This window comes from Geotrypetes seraphini, chromosome 1 (assembly GCF_902459505.1).
Source record: "Geotrypetes seraphini chromosome 1, aGeoSer1.1, whole genome shotgun sequence".
Taxonomy (NCBI): Eukaryota; Metazoa; Chordata; class Amphibia; order Gymnophiona; family Dermophiidae; genus Geotrypetes; species Geotrypetes seraphini.
This window is the reverse complement of record NC_047084.1, coordinates 391,559,806-391,573,244: the sequence shown is the minus strand read 5'-3', so window position 1 is coordinate 391,573,244 and position 13,439 is coordinate 391,559,806. Positions and strand designations below refer to the sequence as shown.

The 13,439-nt window shown below is 44.8% G+C and overlaps 1 protein-coding gene across 3 annotated transcripts in view; it reads right to left on the bottom strand.

Annotated features, from left to right (window-relative positions):
- FBXO10 (F-box protein 10) overlaps positions 1-13,439 on the bottom strand; it is a 302,591-nt gene that overhangs the window by 102,569 nt on the left and 186,583 nt on the right. For all 3 annotated transcript variants that reach the window (XM_033917276.1, XM_033917274.1, XM_033917277.1), the window contains one exon: positions 7,276-7,412. In XM_033917276.1, the coding sequence (XP_033773167.1) occupies positions 7,276-7,412 (137 nt within the window). The remainder of the gene's footprint in view (positions 1-7,275; positions 7,413-13,439) is intronic.

Below are 13,439 nucleotides of genomic sequence, written 5' to 3'. Positions count from 1 at the left end.
CGGAGGCAGAGGCGGCAAATGCAGTCATCGTAGGACTTCCTGCACTTCAGTTTGGCTGCCGATTCTGCTTCGGAATAAGTGCCATTTAGAGCAGCTTGGAAGGTTCTGAATCCAGCCGGCTGTGTACCCCCCTAAGGCTGGCACCTGGGGCGGTCTGCCACTGTATGAGGGGACAAAAAATAATAAAAAGAATGGATAACTTGACCGATTTAGACATGTCATAAAATTATAACCACAAAAATATGTCATAAAATGTAATTCTAAACTCAAAACTCTCCAGACGAAAAGCAGACTATAGAAAGGAAACCAGAAAAGACCGGGTAGATGAAAAGTGAAACCTGGGAAAGATCTAAATTATTGTTCAAATGAGCTTCTTTTAAAACCAAAGAATAAAACCACAGCTCTCGGGAAAGTAAAAAAGGGAGAGTAAAATGGACTCAACGAAAAGGTCTCTGCACTGATGAGATAAACTCGTACGCAGAATAATTGTGAACACGCAACAGTGGGGCTATGATATTTGATCTGTTGAAAGAGGCGCCAAAAAAGTGTCGGCAGTGGATTGAATGCACACTGATAGGGGAGGGGCATCGGGCTGTTAAAAAGTACTGCTTTAATAAATAAATGAAAATACCGGTGAAAAACTAAATAAAAAACCAAAACCATGATAAAATGCCGAACCTGACTGCAAGTGGTAGTGAAAGTAGCATAAGGCATCCATAGTACTGTTAGTGCCAGAGCTGCTTAGAATAAAGAACTGTGCTGTACATGAGTAGAAAAAAAGAAAGAATGAGGTGATAAGATGTAAAGTGCTGGCCCCTCACTGCACCACTTGATAAAACTAAGGAGCGATGTTCTAGAGCAGGGGTGCCCACACTTTTTGGGCTTGCGAGCTACTTTTAAAATGACCAAATCAAAATGATCTACCAACAATAAAATTTTTAAAAAACACAAAGCACACTGTACGCATAGAAAATGTTAATTATCATTCCTATTCCGGGTTTTTTTCAAAGAGGTCAAAGCAAATGACTCTATGCACGGTCACCTCAGTAACAACCATACAAAAATAGACAAATGCCCCCCTCCCTTTTTACTAAACCATGATAGCAGTTTTTAGTGCAGGGAGCTGCGCTGAATGCCCAGCGCTGCTCTCGACGCTCATAGGTTCCCTGCGCTAAAAACCGCTATTGCGGTTTAGTAAAAGGGGACCTTAGTGTAAAATACAGACAGCAGATATAAATTCAGACACATTTTGAGCACTAAATTTAAAATAAAATCATTTTTCTTACCTTGTCTGGTGATTTAATGAGTCTCTGGTTGCACTTTCTTCTTCTGACTGTGCATCCAATCTTTCTTCCCTTCTTTTAGCCTGTATGCTTCCTCTCCTCCAGACCTCATTCCCTCTGCCAACTTTTCCTTCTTCTCTCCCTGCCCTTTCTTTCTCTCTGCCTCCCTTTCTTTTTTTTCTGTTTCTCTTCTTTCCTTCTGTCTCCCTGCCTGCTCTTTTTCTTTCTTTCTCCCTGCCCTCCCCCAAGCCATTGTCACTGCCATCGGGGACCAGGACCCAAACCACCAGCAATAACAGGCCTGAAAACTGATGCCGCCCCAAGCTCTCCCTGCTTCGGCCGACCAGCATTCCTCTCCCCGACATCAATTCTGCCGTCGGGGAGAGGAAGGCTGATCGGCCCAAGATCGCGATCGACCTATTGGGGGAAATGCTGCCGGATCCTACCTTCGCGGAAACAGAAAGTAGGCAGGACCCGGCAGCAAGAAGAGCAAATGCTTCACTAACCTGTCTCCTGCCTTAGCCCTTAGCGAACGCTTGCTTCAGGGCTCTCAATATGTGCGTGCCGGCTTCCCTTCTCTTCCCTCCGAAACCAGAAGTTATGTCCGGGGGGGGGAAGAAGGGAAGCCGGCACGCACATGTTGAGAGCCCTGAAGCAAGCGTTCACTATGGGCTAAGGCGGGAGACAGGTTAGTGAAGCATTTGCTCTTCTTGCTGCCGGGTCCTGCCTACTTTCTATTTTCGCGAAGGCAGGACCCGGCAGCATTTCCCCCAATAGAGCCCCGGAGCATAAGTTTGCTATGGGCTGAAATCTCCAAGCTGGGGTTTTTTGTGTTTTTTTAAAATGTTCAGCAGCGGTGGCAGCAGCAGATGATAGCCGGGCGCTCGTTTAAATTAGCTGGGCGGACCGCCCAGCTAAAAGGCCCTAGGGAGAACACTGTCTATATGGACATAAATCTTGAAGACCGCCTGGCCCAGTGTTCTTCAACCGCCAGTCCACAGACCGGTGCCAGTCCGCAGGAATTTCCTGCCAGCCCACAGAGCTGGCCCATGCATCGGGCCCAAGACAGTGTTCTTCAACCGCCGGTCCACGGTGCTATCAATATGGCGTTGTCTTCGGGCCGGCTCCCTCTTCCTGAGTGCTGCAGTGCACAAAGCCGTGGGAAGAGGCTCCTACATGTGTCCTGCACCTGAACCGGAAGCCTTCTCTCTGACATCGCAACATCAGAGGGAAGGCTTCCAGATGAGGCGCGGGAAGCGCGAGGAGCTGCTGCCCATAGCTTTGTGCATTGCAGCACTTAGACAGAGGGAGCCGATCCAAACATAACACCTTTGGGCAGGCCAGAAGGCAAGGCACAGCATGGAGGGAGAGAGACAACTACAGTAGGGGGAATGATTTTATTTTTTTAATTTAGTGATTGATTTACATTTGCTGTCTGTTCAGGAAGAAATGCCTTTGTTTCTTTTCCTCTGGGGTTGTACTGCTTGCAGAGTCTTGCATCTTAGGGTTTATTTATAAATATTAGTACTTTTAGTTTTTGGTCCTGCATTTGCATGGGGTTATCTGATTTCTGGTAGGAATGAATGTTGAGAAGCATACAATGTGCTTTGTGTATTTTAATTTTGTGGTTAACCATTATGTGTTGTTAATACGATTATATTGTGTGTGTGTATATATGAAAAATGAATGGAAAAAAATGGTGTTACAATTAGTACTATTATGGGGCGGAGATTGGGTGGAGATGGGCAGAGTCTGGCCCATGACTTAGCCCAATGTTCTTCAACTGCCGGTTCGTGGACTGGTGCCAGTGCAGCCAATCACAGAGCGGCGCGGGACCAGGCAGGAACTGCAAAGGTCACACTCCTGCGTCGCTCTACTAGCTAAAGACATAGGTAGCCATCCCGGAGTGGTGCTGGACCACCACTACAAAAGGTATTCTGCCCATAAGATGCACCCCTTTTTTGGGGGTAGAAAAAGTGCATCTCATGGTCCAAAAAATATGGTAGTTGTTTCTTGACGCAAAGAAAGAAATTCTTTCCTCCGTTCTTGAGTAATCTTAGCAGCATCATGGTATATCCATATTTTCTGACTCCAGACAAAATTTCTGGCCCAGGAAATGTTCCATATTGGCAACAACTCCCCCAGAGGCATGAGAAGGGGTGAAGCCTGAAGCTCCTGCCGCACGTGGAACAATGACCCCCAAGCCCCCTTGGAGAGGCTCCCACTGCAAATTCTGACATGAATCCAAATAATCTCTACTTGAGGAGTGCATCTATGCCCTTTTAAATTAAAAAATGAGGGGTTCTGAGGCAGAAAAAGGCTTTTAAAATCAAATCGGGAAATCCAAGATTGCGCTACAATAGTGATTTTAAATGGCCTGTGGAGGCAAAAATGAAACACCAAACATTCAGAGAAGGGGTTTTTTTAGAGGTGGGGGACCCTGTCCTTAGCCTCAGAAACCTTTAAAATTAACTTCTAAGGACCCCCCCTCAATTTTCCCATAGGATGTAACAGCCTTACTCACTCTGCCATGCTGGATACTGGGAGCTGCTAACAAAGAACCTATAGTCAGAAGTTATGAGAAGATTTCTGCCTCAGACAAGCCTGACAAAAGAAAACCAGCTTGTTTTTTCTGACTGCCATCCACTATCCTGAGGGCCCAGATCCTCAGACCCCCACCAGAGCCCAAATGACATTGGGTGGGGGGTAGAATGCAGTCAGCTCCAATCCTGGTACAAAACCACCATAGAAGCCGCACAGTCTATGCTCAAGCCCATTCCGGACAAAACCTGGGGTGAGCCTGCTCTCAAGGGAATGGTACCTGAGACTTCTGGACTGTTAATGCAGGCTGGCCAAACAAGAATCATGCAAAACATGTGCCTGCAGGCTACAGACCTCTTCCATCCGGTATGTTGTATATATCCTCTTCGGTAAATACAGATGCAAAAAATGTGTTCAGTTTGTCAGCGATGGCTTTGTCCTCCTTTAGCACTCCCTTCATTCCATGGTCATCGGCCCACCACTTCCTTCATGGGTCATTTCCTCTTAATATATTGAAAGAATGGCTTGAAGTTTTTCACCTCCTTGTTAGGGGATGGTATAAAGGTGCATTCCACTACTAGACTCTTTAAACATATAAGAGTTGAGAGAAGGAGGAAGATAAAGCATGGAAGCTCTGGAAAAATCCCTGTAAGTCCTGACATTAGTAAACCAGGTGAAGTGGGATAAATCCCTGTAAGTCCTGACATTATTAAACCAGGTGAAGTGGGATAGGAAAAAAGACAAAGATCACTTTTCTCTTTACAGAAAAACTGCCCTCACCCCCTGCAACTGACATCTACCTTATCTATCTCTGCAGATGATAGAAACAGTAGATTAACTGTGGAAAGATATTTCACCATTGACTAAAGAGCATGCAAAGATGGGGAAATGCGCTGTTTTATAAGTTCAATTAGCTACTGTAGCAGTAAAACTAGAGAAAAAGAAACAGGTCCTGAGGCTGTGGGTTAGCTGTGGTTTTATACCAAGGCCCGCCCAGCCAGATACCATGAAGAGATAAACAGACCATGGTCCGAAGACAGAATTCTCAGAAGATAGAATTCACAAGAAATATCATCTAATAGATATTTGCAGACTGGGAGGGGGTCTTGTGCTCGGAAATGCTAATATGGTTTGGAAACAGGCATTTCGGGGAAAAGGTTAGGTCTTACGGAAAACAGGGCGAACATATAATATGACACAGGTGAAAACAGCCAATAAATGAATGTAGTTATGCAGTAGTGCATAGGAAAATAGCCAATAAGAAAGTATCATGTGATCTAGGCCAACGTGGTGTTGGCCACTAAGAAATGTATAAAAACCAGGCCTTTAGAAGGGAGAGGGCAGAACAGACTCCTGAGGATCTTCAGGCCTGGAGATCACCTTCTGTTACGCTATATGCTGAATGATTTATTCCTGTAAGCTGTTACTGCTTGATTAAATAAATATATACTTATTGAAACCAGTATATAGCGTGCGAGGTCTCATTACCGAAGTAGGCCTGGACAGCTGCTTACATCAGAGTGCCTGATTTAGGGTTACTGTATACTGTGTTTCCAGCTGCAGAAAACCAAATTTATATGAGGGTAAATCAAAAAGTAAAGGCAAAATACATTTAATGGCTTTAATGGAAGTAACTGTAAGCAATTGAACATATCACTTTTCCGCATGGTCCCCATGCAAGATGGCACATTTCTTGTATTGTTCAACTATCTTCTGCATTCCTACAGAGAAGTTTTTTGGCTGCTCCTGAAGCCTGGTGAGCTGCACTTCCTTTACTTCATCAGCAGAGGTGAATCTGCGACTTCTCAGCATTTCCTTCAGTGAATCAAAGATGTGATAATTGCTAGGTGCCAGATTTGGGCTGTAAGGAGGATGTGGAAGGCATTCAAACCCAATATGTTGCACTGTCTTTTCTGTCGCTGCTGTTGTTTGGAAATGTGCATTGTCATGGTGCAGTAAGACTGTTTTGGACAACATTCTTCTTTTGCTGCAAATTGCAGATTTAAGTTCATTTCACAGCAATGCATAGTAATTTTCACTGTTCAATGTTTACCCATTCGCTTGAAAATGCACCAGGATAGGCCCCGTCATATCCCAAAACAAGGTTAATGTGATTTTCTTGGAAGAGGGCACTACTGAGCATTGTTCTTCAATGGTGCAATTTTGCAATGAAGTGTCCATGTTTCTGACCTAGTGGCTGCCACACGACTAAAGGTCAAACGCTGCACTGTGCGTGGACTAACTATCCAACAAGCAATGTATAAGAACATAACAATTGCTGCTGCTGGGTCAGACCAGTGGTCCATCATAAGAACATAAGAAGTTGCCTCTGCTGGGTCAGACCAGAGGTCCATCGCGCCCAGCAGTCCACACCCGCGGCGGTCCATCAGGCCCATGACCTGTACGGTGATCATTGTCTGAACCCTTAAATCCCCTTGGTCTCTATCTATACTCTCTCTATATCCCATCTCTACCTCTATCTGTATCCCTCAATCCCCCTATCTTTCAGGAATTTATCCAATCCTTCTTTAAAACCCTGTAGTGTACTCTGTCCTATCACAACCTCCGGCAGTTCGTTCCATGTGTCCACCACCCTCTGAGTGAAAAAGAACTTCCTAGCATTGGTTCTAAACCTGTCCCCTTTCAGCTTCTCCAAGTGCCCCCTTGTACTTGTGATCCCCATTAGTCTGAAGAATCTATCTCTGTCTACCTTCTCGATACCTCTCATGATCTTGAAAGTCACTATCATGTATCCTCTGAGTCTCCGCTTTTCCAGTAGTTCATTGCCAGCAGTTTGCTCACGTGGCGGCCCTCTGGTCTAAGACCAGCGCCATAGCCAAGACTAGCCCTATCAGCATGTGTCATTGTTCAGCAGGAACTTGCCTAACTTTGTCTTGAATTCCTGGAGGGTGTTTTCCCCTATGACAGACTCCGAATACATATGTCACATTTTGCTAGCTCTGTTTCGGTTATCACGTAATTTAACAATTTCCCTTAATTTTTGATTCGCTCTCAAATTTACCATAGGAATCACTAACCTCTAGTACTAAGCTATTGTGGGTCAGTGACTCCTCTTGGAATTTCAAGTTATAGGTGGATATTTGGCAATACCTAATTGATAGCACTGTTGATTATACATATAATTTGAAATGTCTAAGATGTTTTAAATTATTCATTTGTCACATGACTGAATATCACTTTTGTTGTCTTTCTTGCTTCTGAACAACTATAGATATCAATCAGATTTTTTAGTGAGACAGCAGGATGAAAGGCTTGCACACTGGAAGGACCTGTATGTTGAAAGCTATGACACAAAGCAGAAAAGGTTTTCTTGTATAAGATAGGTGCACAGATCTGCAAGGCAATAGTTGTGCAAAATCATAGAGAGACATCAAAATCTGAAGCTGAAGGAGTATGGGGTGAAGGAAGAAGAAAGGACTTCATTACCTACCTCACAATAGGGTTCCCATTGTACAAAATATAAATGCCAGCTTCTTTATTTCCATAGATTTGATTGCTACGGAGGATGCCTTTCCCATTACCAAGGACAACAATGCCCGAACGAAGGCCACTGTGTATCTTATTACACTGCAGGTTAGACAAAAAAAACAAAACCCCAAAAAGTGATTAGAATTTTTTTTCAGAAATCTTTTTAGAAGCTCTGTTATTAGTAAAGGTATAAAAGCTTTCAATAAATAATATTAATTAGAAAACAGGAAACAAAATGTTACGGATTCCCAGAAGAACGCTACAACAAAACCTGAACAATAAAATGGAACAGAAGAAAAGGGTTTTGTACATAAAGAACAACTGAAAAGAAAGGACGTGAAAACAATACTGCTTACATCTGATAGTGCTATAGAAATAATTAATAGTAATACATATCCTGGAATTTTCTAGTACTTTTGGATGCTCCCTTATTGCACATAACCAGAATCTCATCTTTTCAATAGGGAAATCTGTACAACAACAAATGTCTTTTGCCCCCAAATTTCAAGCCAGCTGGCACAATTGAATACAAGTAATTGTGGTCTTGGATGGAAGGACAAATGAAATTAATTATTGCTATACTGTTTTTTTCCCCAACCATGTTTGGTTTATACACTTCTGCGAATGCAAATCAGTCTGGTCTCTCATAAGTTTAGAAATAGTCTATTCGGGAGTCATGTGATGGCAGCAACCTCATCAGACGCCTGGAGCCTTCTCTCCCCTGCATCAGCTATTACATCGGCAGCTGGTTTTTCAGAGTATAGTGTACTCCTGGGAAAGTGCTGTTTGGAAGTTTGCTCTTCCCGTGGGAGTGGTATGCCGGCAAAATCCCTGCGGCACTAGTGCGCCTCTCGGCAAGATGGTGTCCCCCAGTGCATCCAATGCAGTGGCTCTGCCAGTAGTTCAGCTCCAGGACGCAGCCATCAAGGAAATCACGTGCACTCTTGCAGACATACTATCCAAGGTTCATGCGGTTTTGGATGAGTTGAAAGAGTGTTGCCGGTCATGCAGCACGAATACAACTGGCAGAGGAGAGTTTCCTGGCAAGAGGACCTGACTGGCACCCTAAATACGAAGGTTGCGAGCATGAAAAACAGATACAGGCTAGATGCTTTTTCGGCTGCTATATATTGGGAAATGGGGAAAGCCGTTATGAGGGGGCATATTCTGGCATATAGTGTGTGCATACGTTAGGAGCAGGATAAAGAATTATTCGATTTGAGCAAGCAGCTTTTGGCTTTGAGGGGGCAGCTGGTGTGTTCCAGGGGTTCCAAGTCGGCAGGTTGCAGTATTTGAAGGTGAAAAAGCGGATTAATGTTTCATTGACCCAGCGGGCGACTGGTGATATTCAGCTTTATATATACTGGCTACATAGGTGGTGCAACAAAGTGAATACATTGCTGGCAGGCTTGGTACGGCAGCGGGGAGTGAAACAGATGATCTTGGAGCTGCCCTGTCTGGATCACGAGTAGCAGGAATCTCTAAATGCTCCTGTTGCTAAGGAAAGAATTTCTTGGTGTGGTTAAGAGCTTAAGTTGGCCAAAGCTCTGGGGCTGGATGGCCTGGGGGCTGAATTCTACAAAATCTTGGGGGGGGGGGAGGCTAACTCGTAGTTTTCAAGAGGGTTGTGGGGCTCTCTGTACATCTGGGCAGGTGGAAGGCTGGCTAACTCATGCTAACATAGTAGCCAAAGCCAGGTAGGGATGCAGAACTTGTAGGGTCATACTGGCCTATATCCCTGTTAATCAGGACATCAAAATCTTTGCTTCCATAATGGTTAAGCGCCTTGGTAGGGTGCTGCTGCTTCTCATTCACTCAGATCAGGCGGGGTTTGTTCCTGGGACAGATGCATTCACTAATATTCTGTGAGCGCTTGCGGTTCTTCTGGCCCAGGAACTCCACCCAGATGATACTATCTTTGCGAGCCTTGACGCCGAAAAGGCATTTGACAAAATCTTGTGGGATGATCTCTTTTGGCTTCTGCCTCAATTTGGCATCATGGGTAGTTTCCTGACTGGCATTCGGGCTTTGTATAGAGATCCTACTGCTCAAATTCTTGTTAATGGTGGGTTGTCCCACAGCTTCTCGTTGGGCAGGGGCACTTGGCAGGGCTGTGTGTTCTCACCCATTCTTTCTGTGTTATCCTTAGAGCCTTTAGCTACTAACAATCAGTCACAATTGACGGCATATGTATTGGCTCTACTGACTATACAATAAATCTATTCGCCGATATGTTGTTATTTGTGGGTAATGCTAAAGTGATGATTCCTAGATCGGTAGCTCTTATCCACCAATTTGGCTCCTTTTCTGGACTAAAAATTAAATTTTGAGAAGTCGAAGGCGCTGGCAGTTTCTGCTGGCTGCCATCACAGTGCGACTCTGCGTTTTCCCTTGCGTAGTCCACGGGCACTCTTAAATACCTTGGTATATATCTGCACTCGGATCTCCAGAGGACTTATAAGTTGAATATAGCGGACAAGCTCGATCACCTCAAGGCTTTGTGTGTCTAGTGGAGGGAACTCCCATTGTCCTTTTTGGGGAGGGTAACCCTGGTAAAAATGGTCTTATACAAGAAATAAAATTATTATTATTATTATTATTATTGCCCAAATTGTTATACTCTTTACAAATGTTGCCACTTTGAGGAACTAGTAAGGAATCAAGGATAAGGGGGTAAACCGAGGATTAATCAGTTCCTTTATCTGGAAGTTCCTCCGGGCTCGAATCTTATATTCGAAGCTTGTCCAAGGATGGAGGAGGGACGGGATCAATTTACCAGAACTTCGCTTATACAATGTGGTGGCCTTGCTTTGTTGGGTCACGAGCACCACATGAGTGTTCCTCACTTTGTGCCACCAGGTTTCTGGTTTACCTATGCAAGCCCCTATTCAGTGTTCAATGTACTCCATTTTAGGAGGGCTGGGAGGGGTGGTCTGCCAGCCCTGCTGAAGCTTTGTGGATGGCCTGGGCTTGGTAGAGAGCCAGGGTTGGAGGCGCAGTGGGGTTATCACCTTTTGGAGAGATTTGGGCCAAACCTGAGTTCCTGGCAGGTCACGGAGGGCAGACCTTTATGGATTGGGAAGTGGGGAGCTGTTGATACACTGGACATCTGTGTGGTTTAGATGGGGGTGTCTTTCCTTCCTTTCAGCAGGCTCGGCAGCGGTCAGGCTTGACGCAACAGTGTTTTTTCCCCAATATCTGCAGCTTTGTCACTACTGCACGACTCTTAGGAGATGTTCTGGGCACCCCAACAGTTTCACTCAGTTGGACCAATTTCTCTTGCACATGTCTGCTCCCACAATAGACTGGCAACTTGGTATGCCTTGGGTAGGGAATATTGCCCATTGCCCTCCTTCCGTCAACTAGCCACTTCCTGAGCTTCCCTGTTGGGGGAATCTCTCATGGAGGAGGAGCTGTCTGATGGTTTTGTCCAAGCCTTTTGCATCACTCCCAACATGGGCCTTCATGAAATTCCACTTAGGGTGCTGCATCAAGCCTATATCACTAAGTGTAGGGGCAAGCAGATGAGACTTTGGGAGGATGACCTCTGTGACCGCTGTTAGAGAGCTCCAGGCACCCTGGTTCATCATTTTGATGAATACCCTACACTTCGGCTTTTCTGGCTAGGAATCCTTCAAGCTTTAGAGGGGGTAGCCCAATCGTAGAGCTTATTGTGTTCTGTGGTCGACATTCCTATCTCTGCACTCAAAAGCACAGAGACTGGGAAAGGAAGGTGCTGAAGGGGTGCAGGGGGTAGGGGTGGACGTATGTATCTCGTTTTGTTGTGGGGATTAAACGCCATGGCATTCACGATGTATCTGTTCGTTAGAATAAGCTCATACCACTGCACATAATGCAATCAATCTGGCTGCTTTTCTTTCTGCGATGTTTTTAGTGTTTTGCTGGGTTTTTTTGCTGTTGGATTTTGTACATTCCTGGATTATATATACTCTGTTCTTTCCTGTGGTTCATGTTGTATGCTGCTTGATGCATTTTGTTTTGCCAATAAACAGATAAAAAAAAAGAATAGTCTTATTCATATCACAGTTTATAGTGTATAGTGTTTCTCAACTTCTTCAAGCCAAGTAACCCTTAAGTCTAACAAGCTCCGCCCCAGACTCGCCCCTGACCCCATATCCATAATAGCAGTACTAATTGTAATGCAATTTCTTCTATCCATTTTTTCATAAACACAAAATATAATCTTATTAATACATAATGGTAACCACAAAATTTTAAAAAACACAAAGCACACTGTATGCAGAGAAAATCTTAATTATCATTTATATTCATTTTGGTTTTTTCAAAGAGATCAAGGCAGATGACTTTAAAATATGCAATGTCACCTCAGGAACAACTATAGAAAAATAGGGTTCCTTTTATTAAGGTGCGTTAGGGCTTTAACGCGCGGAATAGCATGAACTAGACTTTAATGCCAGCACTGAGCTGGTATTATTCTAGAAGTGTAGCGCACGGTAATTTTGTGCATGCGCTAAAAACGCTAGCGCACCTTAGTAAAAGGAGCCCATAGTGCAAAATATAGACAGCAGATAAAAATTCTCAAAATGGACACATTTTGATCACTAAATTAAAAATAAAATCATTTTTCCTACTTTTGTTGTCTGGTGATTTCATGAGTCTCTGGTTGCACTTCCTTCTGACTGTGCATCCAATATTTCTTTCTTTCTGTCTCCTGCATGTTTCCTTTCCTCCGGACTTCATTCCCTTCCCTAACCAATATCTCTCTCTGTCCCTTCAACTTCAACTTTTCTTCCTCTCTCCACCACCCCCATTGGCAACATATCTCCCTCTCTCTCTCACTGTCCTTCTCTCATTCCCTCCCTTGTTGCAAAGAGAGTGGGGAAAGAGAGAGAAAGATTCAGGGTGCATCTCTCCCACTCCCTCTACTGCCATATCCAACATTTCTCCTTGCTTCCCACCAGTCCAACATTTCTTTCTCTCTGCCTCCTGCACACTTCCTCTCCTCCAGTCTTCATTCCCTCTTCTCCCTTCCCTTTCCCTCCCCCTTGTCCAGCAGTATCCCTTTTCCCTTCCCCATGTCCAGCAGTAACTCTTCTTTCTTCCCCCATGTTCAGAAGTATCTCTTCTCCCTGTCCAGCAGTACCTCTCCCCTCCCTAGCGGCAGCTCATTACATGCTTTTAACTTCCCCATGTAGCTGCCTCTAGCATTAGTTTAGCTGCAGTTCCATTAGGCAGCCTCAGGGCTTTTGCTAGGCCAGCCTGTCTCCGATGATGCAACTTCCTCTTTCGTCGAAGGTGGTCCAGCATAGCAAAGGCCCCGAGGCTGCCTGATGGAACTGCAGCTAAACGAATGCTAGTGGCAGCTGTGTGGGGAAGTTAAAAACACGCAGTGAGCTGCCACTAGGGAGAGGAGAGATACTGCTGAGCCAGCGATTCCATCAGGCAGTCTTTGCTAGTCAGACTTGCCTCCAATGATGCAACTTCAACTATCTAGGGATAGAATGGAACCTCGGCACCTCCGGCTGTGCTAGGAGAGACCAAGTTCCTGGAAACTTTAGGCGATTGCTTCCTGGAACAACTTGTCAAGGAAAACACGAGAGGAAACACAATTCTGGACTTAATTCTAAATGGGCTGTGAGGACCGGCACAGGATGTAGATGTAGAAGGGACACTGGGACAGCGATCACAATTTGATCCACTTCAACCTGGAAACAGAGACAAAACATCGGTCCAGAATGACGGCCACGGCGCTAAACTTCTGAAAAGGGAATTATGAAGGGATGGGATGCGTGGTGGGGAAGAAGATTAAGAAGATAAACACTGTAATAGACTTAGTAGATAAAGACAGGTTGTTCACCCTCTCCAAGGTGGGGAGAACGAGAGGGCACTCTCTAAAGTTGAAAGGGGATAGATTCCGTATGAATATAAGGAAGTTCTTCTTCACCCAGAGAGTGGTGGAAAACTGGAACGCTCTTCCGGAGTCTGTCATAGGGGAAAACACCCTTCAGGGATTTAAGACAAAGTTAGACAAATTCCTGCTGAACAAGGACGTACCCTGATAGGGATAGTCTCAGTCAGGGCACTGGTCTTTGACATAAGGGCCGCCGCGTGAGTGGACTGCTGGGCATGATGGACCACTGGTCT